General features: G+C 41.0%; 2 protein-coding genes across 5 annotated transcripts in view; one reads left to right on the forward strand and one right to left on the reverse strand.

Moving 5' to 3' along the window:
- dcc (DCC netrin 1 receptor) overlaps window positions 1-20151 on the forward strand; it is a 330153-nt gene that overhangs the window by 67764 nt on the left and 242238 nt on the right. For all 4 annotated transcript variants that reach the window (XM_074617402.1, XM_074617403.1, XM_074617404.1 and 1 more), the window contains exons 2-3: window positions 8444-8800; window positions 18204-18491. In XM_074617402.1, coding sequence (XP_074473503.1) covers window positions 8444-8800; window positions 18204-18491 — 645 coding nt within the window. The remainder of the gene's footprint in view (window positions 1-8443; window positions 8801-18203; window positions 18492-20151) is intronic.
- Window positions 1-20151, reverse strand: part of spina (spindlin a) — a 391527-nt gene that overhangs the window by 15087 nt on the left and 356289 nt on the right. The window lies entirely within an intron of this gene.

The raw sequence follows: 20151 nt of genomic DNA on the forward strand, positions 1-20151 counted from the left end.
AACAGTCTCTTCTGCACTATATTCACTTTTTTTTAATAATAGTGTATCCCAGCTGTTACCCTGCACTATATTCACTTTTAACAGTTTTCTTCATCTCCTTTTATATCTGGTATATTCTTTTGTACTTTGTACTTTGCACTACTAACTTTTTTACTGCCTTTTTACTAACGTGTTTTGCACTATGGAACTGTGATGCAGGAAACTTGAATTTCCCTCAGGATCAATAAAGTTACTATCTATCTATCTATCTATCTATCTATCTATCTATCTATCTATCTATCTATCTATCTATCATTAATGAGCGTCAGACAGTCTGTCTTGATTTCTGCATTTTGATTGGCTGTTGATGAGCCGTCCGACCAATCAGAACGCTGTAGGGGCGGGACTTAAAGGTGAGATCTGCGTCACAAGCAGTAGAGAGCGGTAGAGAGAGACGGTGGTTGCTAAGCAGACAGTTGGACACTCTCCAAGCTGCCAGAGATTTACCACGGTGGTTTCAGAGTTTACCAACCGGTAAAAAGATTTGTGGAAGGTAAAAACTTCTGTTTGTTGAATTTTAACTGTTTCAGTAAGATGTAGTGTTGTAAAAATGTATATGCTAACCGCCATTAGCGCATTAGCACGCTAGCTATGTTAGCATGTTGTAGCTAGCTGTGTATATTACTAAGTATTGTCACTGTGTGTTGATGCTGTAAGTTAATTTAACGCTAAAACAAACTCTGAATGAGCTTGTTAATAGTCTTGTAAACAAGAAAATTGACTGAGAGAAACTTGTGTATGCTCGCTAAAGGATAGCAACAGGAGACACTCTTTGGGAGCATAGAGGACCACGTCTGGTTGTTCCCGCCAATTTGCTGGTACTGTGTTCCTTCATTGGTCCCCTCATCCTGAGTAATAACTGCAGCACATGCTGTATTTTTTTCCTGAGAGTGTTAATGTACTTTTTTCCCCCTTGCTTTTTATAAAGAACAATATTTTGTTTAAGTGCGAGAGAGTGAGTGTGCATTTCAGTTTGTAATCTTCCAATATGGTGTTGTGTGGCATATGTAATATGTGAAGGTTTAAAGGGACTGTTTGTAAGAATCAGAAATGCTTGTTAACGAAAAGTCGCTTGTACTCGCTCTACATAGACATGAACGAGCATCAAGTCAAAACAGTGAGGCGACAGATGTCAGCTAAAACCACAATATCACTCTTTATTTCACCTGCTTGGCAGTAATGTTAGCTGACCAGACGAAGGTCTCCATGAATCACTGCTGATCCTAGTGTCGGCTTTTCCTGCTTCAGCCTCCCGATCGCGGTCGGAGGGAACAGGGTTGGTCGGAGACGATAACGTTACTCCATGCGGAGCCCCGTCACTTCACAAGACACGGGAAACCTCTGTTGGTCTGGATAAGCTGCAGCAGTTATTTCTGCACAAACGTCCACTGTACATTCACTAGATATTCTCAAAGCTAAACTAACTCTTCTGCAGTGTGTAGTGTGCGCGCATGCACGTGAGGTGGAGCGAAAGAGCGAGTAATAATGTATTTTTTTCCCCTGCTTTTTATAAAGAACAATATTTTGTTTAAGTGCGAGAGAGTGAGCGTGCATTTCAGTTTTTAATCTTGGATTTTGGTGTTGTGTGGCATATGTAATATGTGAAGGTTTAAAGGTACATTACAACAAACCTTACAATTGCATTGAAATCTTTGTGAAATGGGGAAAGACTTTAAATGTCCCTTATTATGATATCTAGAGCATTTAAATAAAAGCAAACAACTATTTGCTAGATATAGAGGAGTAATGTCTACCTGAGCAGAGAATGAAGTGTCTCTCCCTTTGTGTGTGTTGTAATCCGAGCTTCTTCGTGCTTTGTTGACGTAGCTGGGCTGGCCATGCCCACCTTTAAGTGCATGTTTGTGCATGTGAGCGCGCCCCTCTGGCTAGCTCATGGACGTTGATCTGCACTGCTCTAATACGGTGGTTATAGCTGATAACGCCGTTCCGTCTGATGGGGCCGTCGCGGAAGCGTAGCACCCACCCTCCGGTTCCCCCCCAGGTTAACACTGTTAGCTCTGTTGACGTCGTTTGCACTGTTAGCGCTGTTAGCACCATTAGCTGCGAACCGCCGGCTCAGCTTTCTCAATGTTGAGAGATTTTTTTGTTGTAGCATGTCACATGATGTCAGTGGTTCATTTCCTGACATGTTGCTGTCTGGTAGTTTTCATGGCGTCTCTTACAGATTAGGGTTTTAGTTTTTTGGATATGTCAGTACTCCCTCCCCTCTTTTTTTCCTCATAGTTTCTGCTCCTTCCTGTTTCCTCCTTTCATTCAAGATTATTCTCTGCTGGCAGGCAGCAGTCTGCAGAGTTTAAACACACACACACACACACACACACAGTTTTTTTGGACGCTGTCCAGAGTCTTAATGCAGTCTGCTTTTCAGACACTCACCCATAGTGTCAGCCACTGTGAGAGAGTGTGTGTGTGTGTGTTCAGATGGTCTTGGCTGTTGTCCACCTCGCTGTCACCGCCTCTCATCTTATCAGTTAAACTCCTGGACGGCTCTATATTCTTCTACCTCTCTACCTCTATTATAAAAGTGAGTCTCAGACTTTCTCAGCCTGTGTGGGGTCGATTCACTTGAGGGTGCAGCTAATTTCTGACTGGCAGAGTGTCTGCTGTACAGGCCACCGAGTAACCGAGACCTGACCCTGGACCAGAGTCATACCAGGTCCAAATTCAGTCTAATCTAGGGATGCGCGATATTTTTTTTTTCCAGCCGATATGATTACATGATTCTCATGGCCAATACGGATATGATATTTGCTAACTTCACTTTTTTTGTAATTTAAAAAGAAGTTCATAACCAAAAGTTATTATAAACACATGGACCCTCCGCCGTTTCAAAAATGAAATTTTTTAAGGATGATCTGCTGCTTTATGAAATAAGCAAGAAAAGGCTTTCAAACATTGGTACATCAACACTTTCTGTCTCCTGCTCTCAATTTATTGTTGACATTTTGGTAATGCTTTATTTTACAAATCTTTAATGTCCTAATGATTTCCTATGAAGTTTCCTGGAAAGAACAATGTAGTAATATATTTTAAATTTGTCATGAATAATATGGAAAATAGTATTCCTAGAAAGCTCAATTTAAACCTAAGTGAATATCATTTTATAATTCGTTTATCATTGGAAAACATGTTGAATTGTATGCTCAGCGGTAGACAAATTTCACATTTTAGAATGCTCAGCTAACCTGCTGTGCTCTTAGTAAAAGACCGTCTGGGTTGAATGAATTATTTAAAGGTGTATTTGAAAACTGTATGGAGCTATTTTCCCCAAAATCAGTACAGAAACACATAGTCCTTTCCAGGATATTTCCTAGAAGTCATTCGGAAATTATTCTGTAATGAAAATAAAGTAAACATAATAAAATACAGCATTTATGTTAAAAGAAAATATGGAGGTATAGACCAGTTTCATGTTACAGATGAAATATGAAGAAACAATGACCAAGAGGCATTGAAAACAGAAGAAGAGAGTAGAGACGGAGGGAGAGTAGACAGAGAGTGATAGCATCAAACTGCAGGACAACGAGGACAAGGACACATTGATGAACTGACTGTGTGTGTGTGTGTGTGTGTGTGTGTGTGTGTGTGTATATATATGTATGTGTGTGTGTGTGTGTGTGTGTGTGTGTGTGTGTGTGCGCGCATGTGTATATGTGTGTGTGTGTGTGTGTGTGACAGGTGGGGGTGAGTACAGATAGAGCTGTCAAGATGGTGATTTACTGATAGAGAGAGAAAGAGAGAGAGAGAGGGGGGGGAGGACTGCTGAAGGGGAATCAATAAGAAGGAAACCATGAAGGAAAAGAGAGAGAAGGAAGAAATGAAAGGAAGGAGAGAAGGACGGGGAGATAGGTGGACAGAGTGAAACAAGGAAGGAAGGGTAGGGAAGGAAAAGAGGAATGTAAGGAATGAGGAAACAAAGGAAAGATGGGCAAAAAGGAAGCCATGAAATCAAAAAGTCGAAATAAGGGAGGATAGGATGGTGTCCTTAGTTCACGGTATTGTTAAGATTTCACAGCTTAACTGCTTTAGCTACAGTTGAGCACCCTGAGGTCATGTCCTGTTCTGTCATTTCTCTGGAAACTTTATTTTAGACGAGCTATTATTAATGCAGGATGACAACCACTCTACCTGTCTTAATCTTTGCTAAGGTGCTGAAAGAATCAATGACTCCAAAAGATTATAGAAAAGATAACCGCACACTTAGATCTATGCAGTATTCCACTTTAGATGAGCTATATTTAAAAGCGTACACTTTTAGGCCAAAAATAATTGTACATAAATGAAAAGATTCAGTATTTCTCCACCAGAATTTAACTCCTAGTAACGTGTAGATTTGAAAGAGCATTTGGACCTTCATGTTGGGAAATAAAATGCTTTGATGAATGGGTCCGTAATTCTTTAGAGTAAATACTAGGACTCTCAATCTATTAGAATGTTTAATCACAATTATCCGCATGATTGTCCATAGTTAATCGCAATGAATTGCAAATTAGGCGCACAGTTTTTATCTGTTCAAAATGTGCCTTAAAGGGAGATTTGTCAAGTATTTAATAGTCTCATCAACATGGGAGTGGACAAATATGCAAATGTATGTATATATTTATTATTGGAAATCAATTAACACAAAACAATGACAAATATTGTCCAGAAACCCTCAAAGGTACTGCATTTAGCATAAAAAAATATGCTCAAATCATAACATGGCAAACTCTAAAGTGGGCATGTCTGTAAATAGGAGACTCGTGGGTACCCATAGAACCCATTTTCATTCACATCTCTTGATGTTAGAGTTCAAATCACCCCTTTGAAAATGGCCATGCCAGTTTTTCCTCGCCAAAACTTTGCCTAAGTTTGCAGCGTGATTTATTTTCCTTCTCGACAAGCTAGCATGACATGGTTAGTAGTAGATTCCTTAGGTTTTCTAGTTTCATGTGATGTCCGCTACAACCTAAAAATCACAAGTTGCATTAATGCGTTAAAGAAATTAGTGGTGTTAAAACAAATTTGCATCACCGCATTAACTTTGACAGCCCTATTAAAAACAGGGTTGATGCGGGGGAAGCGGGGTCACTTTTATGTAAAAGTCACAACCGCAATCTTACTTCAACATGCCAGATTAACATAAAGGCTGCAGCAGCACAAGGTTAAGTGTGTAGAGACGGAGAAAAATGTGTGTCTTGTACCACCTTCTAAGATCACTGTAATAAATGTCTTATCTCAATATTCATCCGTTATGCACAAAGAAAATCAGTTTAATGAAATATAAAAGGCTGTGAAAGAGCCAATATGAAGTTCAATGAGGAGATTCTTCTCATATCAGATCAGTTTATAAATACTATTTTCCCCTCGTGGTGCTTCATATCATTTGTGTGCAAACAAGCACATTAAAATGAACAGCGTCTGCTCATTTAAACCTTTAGGTGATCAGATGTTTTGATGTAAATACTTCCACCAGCACACATTGATTTTCTTTCATCAGTCGCTTCCCTGATTCATTATTATGTTATTGTATCATTTTGAGTTATTGGTTTGTAATTTCCTTGTAATGAGTTTCCTGGAAAGAACTTTTTAATCCGGCACTAGAGACAAAGTTCTAAATAACTTATTTTATCTAGTTTGATAAGTTGTGTAGAGTTTATAAGCACTTTGATTTCCACAGGAAACTTGTAAGTATAACTGAACACCTAAGTAAATAGAAAGATGAAAAATCAAAATAATGAAAAAGAACTAGAGCGTTTTAGTGCAGAGGGAGTTGTTAGGAGGACTTTGACTCATGACCTCAGTATCACATCTGCCTGCAGCCCTGTTCTTATTGATACCAGTTTTTATTCAATCAATGTGTTTTGTCCTATAATTAGAGTAGAAAAAGAAGCTGTGGTACATTACTTTTATGTTGAGTGTTCTCCGTTTGTTTCTTCATCCCAGTTGGGAGCACATCCAGAGAATGTTTAGTTCTTATACCTGATGTTTGTCTGATCAGAGTTTTCCTGCAGGAGAAACCAAAGCTGCGAGGGTTTAAAAAGGAACGTAGTAAAATCAAAAAGAAAAAGAAAGAACATCTGCTGCTCTTCAAAGTCTACTTTGTGGCGTAATGACGCGACTTCAGCTTGTTCTCAGCCTCTTTTCAGACTTTCCAGGAAACACACAAACGCTGAACGGTGGCTTTGATCGGACAAACTGCCTCTCTGATCACGATGAAAGACTTTTTAGCAGCGTCGGCATCAAAGATGAGAGGAGAAGCTGCCGCTGTCAGAGCCTGTCACCAGATTAATGTAAAAACATAAAAACAAAGAATACAACAGGTTGGTGTGGCTTCGGTACAGATGCTGAGTTATCCTGCAGAGCAAAGCAAAAGGTTGGAGGTTAAACTCTAGCATGTTTTCTTCTGTGAAGAGACACATCTGACAAAACTAATAACAAATCTGAATAAATACATCAGCCAAAACATGAATAAATGAATAAGTAGATAAAAGCATGAGAAAATAACTTGTACTGTAGTTCTTCTTCTCCTGCTGCTGCTGCAAAAAAGCTTTGACATTGAACCAGAGAAAGGCATTATGGGTAATGGGTTTGATTCCAGTTGTAGTTCAACGCCTGGAGCCAGGCAGTAATCGTTGTGGGTTTGACCCCCAGAAAAACAGTTGGATTGTCTCAGTGTTTTTGTTAATGTTGGAAAAGATGAACAGGTTTATATTTATATTTAAGGTTTATTTCCCCCAGCGTCTGTTACCTAAACCTGCAATACTTGGCATGCTCCACTATAGTGGCTAGTTGCTAACTATATCTTTTGTTTAGTGCTGAGCAGGTAGTGTACAGTGAGATTTTAATGTTTTATAATTTTTTGCGTTGCACATTACACATGGTCATTTAATCCATTGTTATTGTAAAGATATTCATTATAGCTGCCCAGAGTCCGAAGTTAAATTTTCCATTTGGCAAATAAATCCACGAAGGCTATCCGCCACACTGGCGGTTCAACGTTTGTACAAAATTGTCATATAATAAAAAAAACTATGCTCTATTACACTGAGAGTCTCTACCGCATTTTGGTGTCATTTATGAGCATGCTCGTGACGGTACTCATTTTTCTACTGTCAGGGCTCGAGATTAACGCCGTCCCATTGTCCCTGGGAAACCCTGTCTCACGGGAAGGCGTATAAATACCACGTCATTACATGGACATTCTGCGTTTCATGGGCACGCATTTTAGCGATGTCGTGTCATTTTCATACGCCACGCAAACGTCCAAAGTTAGGTTTAGGCAAGAAAACCACTTAGTTAGGGTAAGGGAAAACGTCATCGTTGGGAAATAAGTAGGTTAACAAAGTAAAACACGTACGAAAACAACTACGGAACACATGTCAAATGTCACTAAAAAACGTGACAAATGTCCCTAACGTAACTTACAAAACAAAGCACCAGTCAACAACGGTTTTGAACATGGGCCTCCTGGTTAAAAGTCCAGTGTTTGTTGGGCCCATCCATCACACCACCCGTCCACCATAATTGGTCTTTCTCGTTTTTTATACTATGTCACTTACTCTTACTGTAGCATTTATTAGTGGATGCGTTTACATTGCAGTCAGTACAGGATACATATTGCGTACAAAAGACGCACGGAAATCAAGAAAGGCGTATTTATTGCACACCAAACGGCTTGCGCATTCTTCCTGCTGTACAGCCCGTGCAGTGGTCCCTCCCTCATACCAGGATCCAGTCCCGAGTGAGCGGAGTACAGCATGATTACAGCTTGATTAAGCGTCAATATATTTAAATTATTTTGCTTCAAATTTTGGTCTGGCCTCTTCTCTGAATTTGTATGCAACACAATACTTCATTATGTCAATAAATGTACTGAAACAAATGTATATGTGACACAAAAAGACAATTTACTATATTGGCTGGTGGATTTTTTTATCTACCAGTCCCGTTGGCTGGTGAGTAATTTCGGACACTGTAGCCGCTTAAAGACACGTCATGTTTAATGAAGCCTGCAGCAGGATGTGGTGTCTGCCGTAATGTTACTCATATTAGCTAATAAAGAAACAGACTTGGGACCCCCTGCAGGCCCTGGGCCCTGCGGCAGAGGCCCGTTTTGATGTGGAAGATGTGATGATTGCTTTTGATCTTGCATTATGAGATGTTTCATTTCCTCCAGACTTACTGATTTATTTATTTTGTTTTGATTTATGGTATCTTTTATTGAATATGGCTCATCCCCCACTGGACACCCTCTTGTAGTTCCTCACTGTCATGAACCACACCTGTGTTTGCTTGCAGCTCTGTGGTCAGTTTATGTAATGGAGAGCATTAACTGTCCTATGGGTGATCTCATGTTTTTGTGCCTCCATCTAACTCCTCCTCATCTCCTCTCCTCCTTCAGCCTCAGATGCCTCCTCATCTTCCTCCTCCTCGTCTAGCCTCGGAGGTTTCGTGGACTTCACGTTCATCCAGGAGCCTCAGGACACGGTGACGGTGCGAGGGGGCGTGCTGCAGCTTGACTGCCAGGCGCAGTCCGATGCGGTGGCAGGACCTCCCGTCATCACATGGCGTAAAGACGGCGTGCTGCTGAGCACGGTGGTGGACGAACGGCGGCGGCAACTGGCTAACGGCTCGCTGCTGGTGCAGAATGTTGTACACTCGCGGCACCACCGACCCGATGAGGGCGAATACCAGTGCCTCACCACACTGGACGGACTGGGGAGCATCGTTAGTCGGACCGCCAAGGTTACTGTGGCCGGTAAGTGACAGCTCTATAAAACACATTATGTTTTACTAACAGTATATACAGGCAACTATTCACTGATTTATAGTTTTATCAGATCTTAGGCTACTTGATTTTATTAAACTGTCTGCATTACATAGATCCTCCATTTAAATTCGAACTCACTGTTGAAATAATAAACTCCACCTCCTCACCTGCACATATGAGATGTGGTGTTCCACAGGGCTCAAGTTTAGGTCCTCTTCTTTTCTGGGATTAAACAGTTTGCTTCCACTTGGCTCTATGATGCAGAAATTTGATTTTAGACAACATTTTCTTTACTCAAGGTCCACTTACTGTTTTTTTTTTATTTTGAAAAGTGAAGCCAATGTGGATGTGCCTTAAACTTGCATTCTTTCTAATGGCCAGCAGGGAGCGACTCCCAAATAGAAGTCTGATTGTATAGAAGTCTATGAGAAAATGAGCCTACTTCTCACTTGATTCATTACCTCAGTAAACATTGTAAACATGAGTTTATGGTCTCAATCGCTAGTTTCAAGTCTTCTTCAATACAGCATGATGTTCATTTAGTGAATTATGGTCCCATTTATACTCAAATAGACACATATGCCTTAGGACGTGGCTACCTTGTGATTGACAGGTTGCGACCACGGAGTTGTCCACTCGGGGAGTTGTCCGGGTTTTCGTCTTGGAACTTAAAACCCTTTCACACTGTGTTTTCAGTTTATGAAAGTTAAAGCTAACATTTTGGTCGCCTGAAAAAGTCTTATTCAGCGTTCTGTTGTACTTAGCTCCACCCTCTTGTGCCACTTCTGGTTCCAAAAGTCCAAGATGGCGACAGCCAAAATGCCAAACTCAAGGCTCCAAAACGGCAGTCCACAAACCGACTGGTGACATCATGGTGACTACGTCCACTTCTTATATACAGGAGAGAAGGGAAGGGAGATGAGTGGAGATTCCCTCCTTCAGATTAATGTTTCCACGACACCTTGACCTGTCCTTGCCATTTACCGTGGCGACTAAAACACACACACTTACACAGACTTGATATTGCTCCGCTTCCTTCATTCATTTTACTGTTCGTATTTATTTAATAGAACCAAAGTAATTCACGTGTAATGTAATTTAGTAAGTGGAGTGTGGCTTAAGATCAATACCTTTTATGGAAGACATTAATAGACAGAGAGCCACAGAGGCTTAAGTGCATCGCCATCACGCCAGTGTACACTGTCTACACTGTAGGACAATATACTGTATAACAGCTCCAAGTTTGAGGGATTTCACATTCATATTTAACTTTTAATTATGGATCATTTACATCATCAATTAGCCACAGGTTGCGACAAATTAAATTTGTGCTTACATGTAATTGAATGCCCATTTTGAATTGTGACTGTACTGTCACCTATCAACAGAAATATCAAGCACATTACTACTACCAAATAACAATTATTTGTATTAATATTATTAATTTTCATTCATTTAGTAATAATAGTAATAAGCTCAACATGAACACAGTCCAGAAATACAGTGGGATTCAATTTACAATGAGATGAAACAGAAAAAAAGCAGAAAATCTTCACAGTGGAGAAAATTGCATCAAGTAATGTTTGGTGTATACTGCAGATATGACTAATACGTTGTCAAAATAGTCCAATCTATATATTTTTGACAACTCTATAATTAATCATTTAAGATCTGAAAAGGTATTATGAAGGTATTTTCAGAGATAATTTGGACATTTTTGGTTAATGTGAGTGTCAAAATGGATCTTTAGACATCTAAAATGCAGTTATAGACGGACAAGTGAGAGCTTTACGTTAAGATGTTTAAAATATCAAACATCTTGACCATTTATCCTGACTAACATTAGCTTTATTCAGACAGTAAAGCTGCTGGATTGAATTAAATGTGAGGTCAGAGAGTTTGTCATTCAGACTTCTGTTTCGCTGGCTGATGGAAAGAAAAAAAATCATAGCCTAACCAACATGCTGATTACTTCTGAGACTCTGATAAAGAGGTCCTGGATAACACACACACACACACACACACACGCACACACACACGCACGCACGCACACACTCACAGTCACAGTGTGTGTGTCAGCTGGTCGTCTCTTTAGCTCACTCAGCTCTTTGTGTTTGAGTGTTTTGGTCTCTGGAGTGACTCTCATCCTCCCAGTCAGTCAGAGCAATTAAAGAGACAGGAGACCTGCAGCTGCAGCTCACAGGGAGGTGAGAGAGAGTATGTATGTGTGTGTGTGTGTGTGTGAGGTACTTATCCATAGTCAGTGTATTACCCACCTACCTCTTTTTTTTTTTCGTGACGCTAAGCACGACTTTCAACAACTGCGTTTTCCTACAATTGTCCAACATTTGACGCATGTGTCAATTTCCTCTCCAGTCTTTTAAAAATAAAACTTCTTAGTTTAGTTTAGGTTTAGGAAAAGATCGACTTGGTTAGGCTTAGGCAACAAAACTGCTTAGTTCGGTTTAGGAAAAGGTTGTGGTTTGGGTTAAAATAACCCCGGTAGTTGAGTAATTTAAGTACGGAAGTTACGTGACAAATAAATCAACTTTGACTTCTGGTTTCGCACGGAACACAAACACAAAAGTCCTGTGTTTTTTTACCCACCCATCCACCCCGACCTCCTCCCTACATGACGTCCGCCGCTCTTTATACTTCCCGGTTCACAATTACGTGGATTACATACGAATTGATTTTGTGCTGATCATCAAAATCAATGCAGTTTAAGTGTACGATATATTTAGTAGCGCTGCAACAATTAATTAATTAATTAATTGCCAACTATTTTGATAATTGATTAATCAGTTTGAATAATAAAAAAAAAGAAAGAAAGGAATTGACAGATTAATTGACGTGAAAATAATCGTTAGTTGCAGCCCTAATATTTAGAATATTTTTTACTGCTTAACCCTGCCATCAAACAGCCTTTTCTGACGGGGAACTGAGCCTGTATCCGAACCTGAGCTGAATCATGTGTGTTAAACAATGTAAATCCACGCACACACACACACACACACACACACATATTCGGAAATCATTCACCCCGATCCCAGTATTACATTGAAATATGAATCAGTCCTCCCTGCACACACACATACACACCGACACACAAGCGACACACAACACATTACAAGGCAAAATGCTAATGAATAGCAGGGGCTTAAAAATTCAATTAGCAGTCTGACTCTCTGTGTGTGTGTGTGTGTGTGTGTTCAGATATGACTGTAAACTGGGAATTAATTAGAAACACTGAACACTCAGATTGATAGAGAGAGCGAGAGAGAGAGAGAGAGAGAGAGAGAGAGAGCGAGAGAGAGAGAGAGCAGAGCAGAATGGAGAGAGAGAGCAGAGCAGAATGGAGAGAGTCTCACTGAGTACACTACAGAGAAAAACAATTTGAATGTGAACATCGTTTTATTTAGCTTCCATTCAACATTGACAGATTTTTTTCATTCATCGACAACAAAACCAAAAACAACAATTTAAAGCATTGTTCAATTTGTTAATGAAAGCTTGAAGAATAATATACGTTGACCACAAGGAAATTGAGACGGAAACTAAATAGAAAGTAACCTTTGAAATTAAAAACTGTGACCAAGTGCATTACAATTGTGCTGTACACATCACATAGATCATTGTTGGTGGATTTATGTTAATACTAGGGCTGTCAATTGATTAAAATATTGAATTGCGATTAATCACAAATTAATTACACATTTTTTACCTGTTCAAAATGTACCTTAAAGGGAGATTTGTCAAGTATTTAATACTCTTATCAACATGGGAGTGGACCATTATGCTTTCTTTATACTAAGGCTGTCCTGAATACCATTTTTTGGACTTCGAATCTTCGGTGAATAATATTTGATTCAGTGTCCAGTACAGCGCCGCTGTCGCACTACTGTTCACATAGACACCTCTACACACAACAAACGAGCGATATCCATCTGAGAATAACCAATAATAATTAATGTTAAATATGAATTGTGGAATCATTATATATTTCATGGGCTATTTTGGTATTAATACATTGTTATATAAAAAAAACACTATACTACTATACTTATATATATAAAAATAAGCATTCAAATACTGATTTGGACATCGATTATCAAGGCAACGGTCAGCCCTACTTTATACAAATGTATGTATATATTTATTAGTGTTAATGAATTAACAACCCAAAATAATGACATGTATTGTCCAGAAACCCTCACAGGTACTGCATTTAGCATTAAAAATTATGCTCAAATCATAACATGGCAAACTGCAGCCCAACAGGCAACAACAGCTGTCAGTGTGTCAGTGTGCTGACTTGACTATGACTTGCCCCGAACTGTATGTGATTATCATAAATTGGGCATGTTTGTAAAAGGGAGACTCGTGGGTACCCATAGAACCCATTTTCATTCACATATCTTGAGGTCAGAGGTCAAGGGCCCCCATTGAGAATGGCCATGCCAGTTTTTTCCTCACAAAAATTTAGCGCAAGTTTGGAGTTTTATTTAACCTCCTTCTCTACAAGCTACTATGACCTCGGACTCTCTAGGGCAGGGGTCTCAAACTCGCGGCCCGCGGGCCAATTGCGGCCCGCAAGACGATATTTTGTGGCCCCCACCTTGATATGAAAGTTTAATGTTAGTGCGGCCCGCGAGTTTTTTTTTTGTTGTTTTTTTTAAAGTTATTTTTTTGGGGGCATTTTTTCATTTTTATTGACAGGACAGTGGATAGAGTCTTGAACAGGGGGGAGAGAGAGAGTGGATGCGGAAAGGGCCACAGGCCGGATTCGAACCCGGGCCGCTGCGGTCAGGACCAAGTCTTGTTACATGGGCGCCCGCTCTACCAACTGAGCTAACCAGGCGCCCTCGGCCCGCGAGTTTTATGTGAATGGCACTTTGCCGCGTTGTGTGTGGAAGGTTCCTTTGTTGCGCGAGCCCGAGCTGAACGAACCTACCAATCACAGTGGGGTATATGGCTCCCGGGGGCGGGCAATCGGCCGGGCTTGATGCAAGCAGAGAAACATTTCACAACAACTATGGCGGCGCCCGTGTAACATCGCATAAGCTTGATTAAAGCTTGATTTATACTTCTGCGTTGAATCGACGCCGTAGCCTGACGTGCACCTCTCCAGAAATGTAACTACACGTCGCGGCGACGCAGACCGCAACAGCTGTGATTGGTCCAGTCTCTCAGCGATGCTGAGCGGCCAGGACCCCAGACAACCACAGAAAGTTCAACTTCTCTCTGCCTCGATCTTTTTAATGTTTGTTCACACAAATCGACTCAGATATATTTTCTCTTTTCGGCGTTCCAGTAATGTCAGTAAAAGTTCTGTGGTTCAACAGTTATTAGCTCCAACTCCGCTCAGTTTCTGTTTGTAGTACAAGAAGAAGAAGAAGAAGAAGGAAACTCATAGAGACGCCGCCGCCAACTAGCGGTTTGGTGGTGTAATTGCAGAGCAACACAAAAACTTTATTGCGGAGTGACACCAAGTGGAATGAATATATATCTTGTCACACAGCCCCAATCATGTCTTTTTCAAAGCCTGCAGTGAAGAGAAAGGTTGGTGACGAGCACAGACAATTTCAGGAAAAGTGGGAGACGCAGTAGAGGCCATGTTAAGAAGAACCGTTCATGTTCTTCAATGTTCCATTCATGTTCAGGACAGTTCATGTTCAGAAGAACCGTTCATGTTCAGAAGAACCCATTCAAGTTAAAGAACTGTTAATAATGACGTTTGAGAAGATTGGTTTTTTTTTTAACAAAGCTTTTTTTGTGGAATACCTGATGCGGCCCAGCCTCACCCAGACTCTGCCTCCAGCGGCCCCCAGGTAAATTGAGTTTGAGACCACTGCTCTAGGGGGTCCAATACATCAATCTTGTGCACTTTGAGAGCAAAAACACGAGGCTAGAACTATAAAGATCTTGGTGCCCCCCAACTTCTGGCGCCCATGGTATTCAATGAGAATGATTACAAGATTAATGTCGGTTAAACCTTTCTTTAGATGTTCAATAAAGGGATATTTCTGTGTTAATGTTATACGTTTTAGCTGCTCATCTCAAGCTGAGGTGTCTTAACCTCATGGTGTTATTCCCCAGCCACTCCAAACACAAACTATCATATTTAAACTCCTAGCTAAAGTTCACATCAGCGGAGGGAGAGCCGGAGCGGCCTTCAGTCCGCCCATCCCTAATTAGCCGTCGACTGTCAGTGGATTTGAACAAATCCCAATTAACGGCGCAGAGGAGGAGCGGGGTTTGACCCACAGAAGCAGATAATAATCGTTCCCAAGGCGACGATTCAGAGTAGGAGCGTCCCCAAATCCCTCTGCTGCCCTCGTCTGTTTGCTGTGATTTGCATGTTATTATCCGTCCGACTTATTTTGGTCCGTTTGTCTAATGAGGATGAAAACAGCAGGGAGACAACAGCCGCTGTCCTCATCGCATCAAAGAAATCAAAGAGATTTTGTTTTGTGTTTTTTTTTGGTTGGATATGGTGCTTGCTGGTTTGAATCCTAAGACAGGAAGTTGAAAGAAGTTTTTCTTCTTATCACCCCTTTCTTCTTGATGCTAGTTTTTTCCCTAGTTCCCTAGTTCCTCCTCTCATATCCTCCTCCCATCCTGATGGTTTGACCCATTTCCTCTCTGACTTTCCTTCATGCTGCTTTCCTTCATCTTGTTTTTCTTCATTCCGTGTGATCAGAATTCCCTCTCTGACCGAAGATCACTATAAACTCTATGCTCCACTTTGGATTCATGAGGCTGTTCACTCTGTTTTGATATATTCAGGCAACATGTCCTCAGATCAGTGGGAAAGAAACATAAAGCCACTCTGATTCATAAAATTAAGAAAAAACTACAAATCTGCGTGTATGTATGTGTAAACAACATTCGTTGTAAGTTGTTTAGTCTAATCTTCAGCAAATCAGGCGGGAAAATTACACCTGCTTCCAGGTCAGTTATGCTTTTTTCTGGAATTGTTTACTAGAAAGTAGTATCACTATCTAAAAAGTAGACAGAATAAGGCAGATGACTGCAATAAAATCAAGAATAAAAAAAGAGGACTTGGCAAAGATGAAGATGTTTTGCTCTGTAACTTAATGATGAATTTGCTGTCATAAGGCTTTTTCAAGGTTTTTAGTTGTTTTAAGGTTATCACAGTTTTTAAGCCTCTACGCCAGGGTCCACAAGATTGGGATGGACGGTCCTCCTCCCCCGCGGTCAAAAGAACAAGCGGCCGTAAAAGCTAATGTTAGCTAATGTTCGTTTAAATTTGAATCAGACATATCTGCAATATCGTATTGACTTTATACCTAGAACAGATCTAACGTTACCCATTTCATAACAGGTGATAATAATAAACAAATCTCATGCTAATATGATAATGGTATCTAGAGGTCGGACTCTGCAGAGGTCTGTTATAGTCAACATGAAAGTACAAACAATGCGAAATCTACGTTGATTACAATAGTTGACTACAATCTTGTGACCGGCTGCTACAGTGGTTGAATGCACAAGTCAATATAGTGTCCTCACAAGTGACAAAAATAACAGTATGTGTGTGTGTGTGTGAGAGTGTGTGTGTGAGAGAGTGTGTGTGTGTGTGTGTGTGTGCGTGCGTGCGTGCGTGCGTGCGTGCGTGCGTGCGTGTGTGTGCGCAGCTGCAGGCAGCAGTGTGATCCACACAGGAACAGACAGCAGCAGAATTTATATAAGACACACGATCCAAATTCACATCAGCGTTCCCGTCGCCTCTGATCTGTGTGATGTCACTGCGGCGAAGATGCACAAACCCGCATCCAGCAGCGGCTCGTCCCACAATTCGAGAGTCAAACTGACGCCTTTCTAATGTTACAGAACAGAAAGTTAGTGTTTGTGTCACAGATAAAGTTTGCGTTTTGCTGTTTGTGTGTCGAGGTAAAACAGAGGAAGCAGAAACTGATTCAAACCAGCATGAAAACAAAAATAACAAAGACACAAACTGCATCTGTTTTTCTGTCTCTTCCCTGGATGAAAAGTCCTCATGAGGATTCATATCCTGACAGGAATTTAGGACTCTCTGGATTTGGAAACTTGTTATAAACTTTTTTTACACAAAGCAGTTCTTAAAAATATAATATTAAATGTATTAAAAGACACAGAAATTGCATTTAAAACGTCCCTTTTTTTAGAAATTAAAGAAACTAAATGACTTCGTATGAGAAAGTAAATTACCTTCTAATAGATCCAGGGTTTGATCCAGAGCGTGCTGTGGCTTAGAGTTGATGAGATGCAACCGCAACGTCCCCGGTTTGACTCTGATTGAGTACATTTATTGCATCTTTCTCTCCCCTGTCTCCTGTCATCTCTCTACTGGCACTATCTAATAAAGGAATGACTTGAGTATAAAATGAGTATAAAAAAAAGAAAAGGAACCCATGTCAGACAATCCTCAAACAATGTAATCAGTGAACATGTTGGAGTTTCTCATGAAGGTCTCAATGCTGTCACAGGGATCAGAAGGCAAGAACAACAGAATATTTCAAATATTCTGGCATGAAAGCATTCACATTTAATAATTCAAACCAACTGTAAAATCTCAGCACAACATCAACAGAGAGAAGAAAATAAGCTTCTCTTTATTGAATTCCTGACATTCCTGCAAAGTCTAGTTAATCTGCCCAGAGGCCCCGGGAGCCATGTTGAAATGAAAATATAACCTTGCATGAGCTTCAGATGAAAGAATGAGCGGGGCTGTACAGTGTGAGAGCAGAGTGAGGCTGCCACCAGCAGGGTCATTTGTTTACGTGGCTACAGGCTGCTTGTTGTTGAAGTGAATCTGATCAGACAGGAAACGGCGTGTGTCCTAAACACAGCAGGCTGGACACTGTCTGTCCACACTGTCCCTGTCGTTCTGTTTTTTTCCTGTCTGACTTTTATCTGTCCTCCTGCTGTTCAGGGTCCAACTCTGTCTCTCTCACACATCTACTCCCGCTGTGCCTCACTTCTCTTTCTGTTCCATTTTTGTCTGTATAATTCTCTTCGTCTTGTCGACCTGAAAAACCTTCACAGTCAGCTCACCTCTTCTGCTTCCCCCCCGCTGCTACTTTGTCTTCTATTTCTGACTATTAGTACAGACACGACGCTAACAGCAGTACGGACAGCAGTACTAACAGCAATACTGACACTGGCACTAACAGTAGTACTAACAGCAGGTTGGTGTAGTTTCCACTCTTTTCCCCCTAGTACAACCATCAGAGTGAAAATAAAAAAAAAATGACTGTGCAGGGATAACAGGAAGCTTTAGACGAAACAAAAGAAAGAAACTATCAATACGATATGTATATTTACGCTGAGTGAATTCTATCAATATTTTCCGTTATTAACCCCTCCCCCTCTCCTCCACCCCCAGGTCCGCTGAAGGTGGTTGTCCCCACCGAGTCCGTTTCCTCGTACCTTGGCGACACCGCCCTGCTACGCTGTGAGGTCTCGGGCGACCCGACGCCCATCATCCGCTGGCAGAAGAACCGGGAGGACCTACCGCTGACCTTTGACCCCGATTCCCGCCTGGCGGCGCTGCCGTCCGGCTCGCTGCAGGTCAGCCGCGTCCAGCCACCGGACTCAGCCACGTACCGCTGTCTGGCCGACAACCCCGGCAGCACCAGGACGGGGACGGACGCCGAGCTACGAGTGCTCCCAGGTAACTGATCCGACGGTGATGTACCGCAAACACATGGCTTCTTGGTTTACTGATCCAGTGGTGGAAGTACTGTACTGTGTTGGCCTCTCATAATAGTGTAGATTTAGTTTCTGCCCTGATAAGCCTAATTTGGAACTACTGGCATCAAATATTGTACATATTTGGAATATTATTTGTGTAATCAACCTCTAAAAGCTGATTTAGACTTCCAGTTTTGTTCCAGTGAAGTACGGCGCCAGCAGTTTTACATAATGTTGAGTTCCACTTTTCCTGCAGTCATCATTTTGTCAGGTAGTAATTTTTGTTCATTTGCTCCCGCTGCTAGATGTCTCATTTTAAAATGAAATGTGATGTAATGACTATATAGAGTGTGGTTTTAATAATGCGTCTGAGAGGAAGCAGCTTCTCATCAGTCTGCAGGGAGTCTGTCAGCCACACCGTCCAATTATACGAGTCCATACGCTGTCCACTTCATCAGTCAGAGTGCAGCTCGGGTTACCTATCTCTCCCTGGTTAAACACAGCTTTGACTCGAGCTCATGAAGTGTCCCTGCGCTCTGTCCCAACGGGGGGTCCCTGGAGCTGGAGCGCCGACCTTCCGCGGGATAATCACATGTACTTTGCATTTCTAACTCCACTGAGTCCACTCCCACTTTTCATCACAGCAACCCCCGATCCACCCTCACACACAGCTGAAATACGAACATGTTTTCAGCAGTTAATCCTCGCCAGCATCCCAGAGGTGACGTTTAGGGCAGCGGTCAGCGACTGCATTTGTCAAAGCAGACTTTCAAATAAAAAAAATATATACATTGACTAGGCCTAATTAGCCTATCATTGTTTAATATTTTCACTTTCTTACAAATTACTTTTATTTTTTATTATCCTATATCAGTGTGAACAGACTTCATGGGAAAAACATGGGAAATCCATACTTAATTAGAATATGCTCTCAGACCTCCTCCAAGGAGGCAGTTCACTGAGGAGTGATGGTTAAAATCTGTAATTATGGAAATGTAATTGCAGATTGCCGTCCTATAATTCCTGATCTGCAGCTTGCGCTCCTTTACACAGGGCAGGCACAACAGACTGAGTAAAATGCACATGTGAAGGCACATTGTAGCTATATGCTTTAATTTGATATTTTCTACGATTGATTGTGGCCGCATACGCAGCGATAAACAACAGAAAACGGCGGACGGTCGGCGTGGATACGATTTGCATTGTCACATGTTAAATCCAATGTGGTAAACCCTACACATCCAGTAAAGTATGGAAACACTTTGGGTTTCAGCACCCATATACTGACATTTATGTTAAATGCATTCAAACAGCCCCGATGGAGCTGATCATGGATGTATAAAAAGAACGGAGCTGACGGACTTGGCGAAGTTAGCGGAAGTATACAGGCGCGACTAAGTCCGGTTTTCCAAATAAGGTGTCAACAAAGGGAACTGTATATACAAAATACATATATGGAAATAAGATTGATTGATTATATTCACCAGAAGTATAAAACATTACACATCCCTTATACATTTTAAAAGAAAATACCACTAATTTGTGAGGGAAATGTTGTTACTGGAAGAAAAATTAGTAAATATTTCCTGACAATGACTGATATATTTGACTTCAGGACATCTCAGAATGCTGAAAATCAA

The sequence above is a fragment of the Sebastes fasciatus genome, chromosome 19, assembly GCF_043250625.1.
Source record: "Sebastes fasciatus isolate fSebFas1 chromosome 19, fSebFas1.pri, whole genome shotgun sequence".
Lineage (NCBI taxonomy): Eukaryota > Metazoa > Chordata > Actinopteri > Perciformes > Sebastidae > Sebastes > Sebastes fasciatus.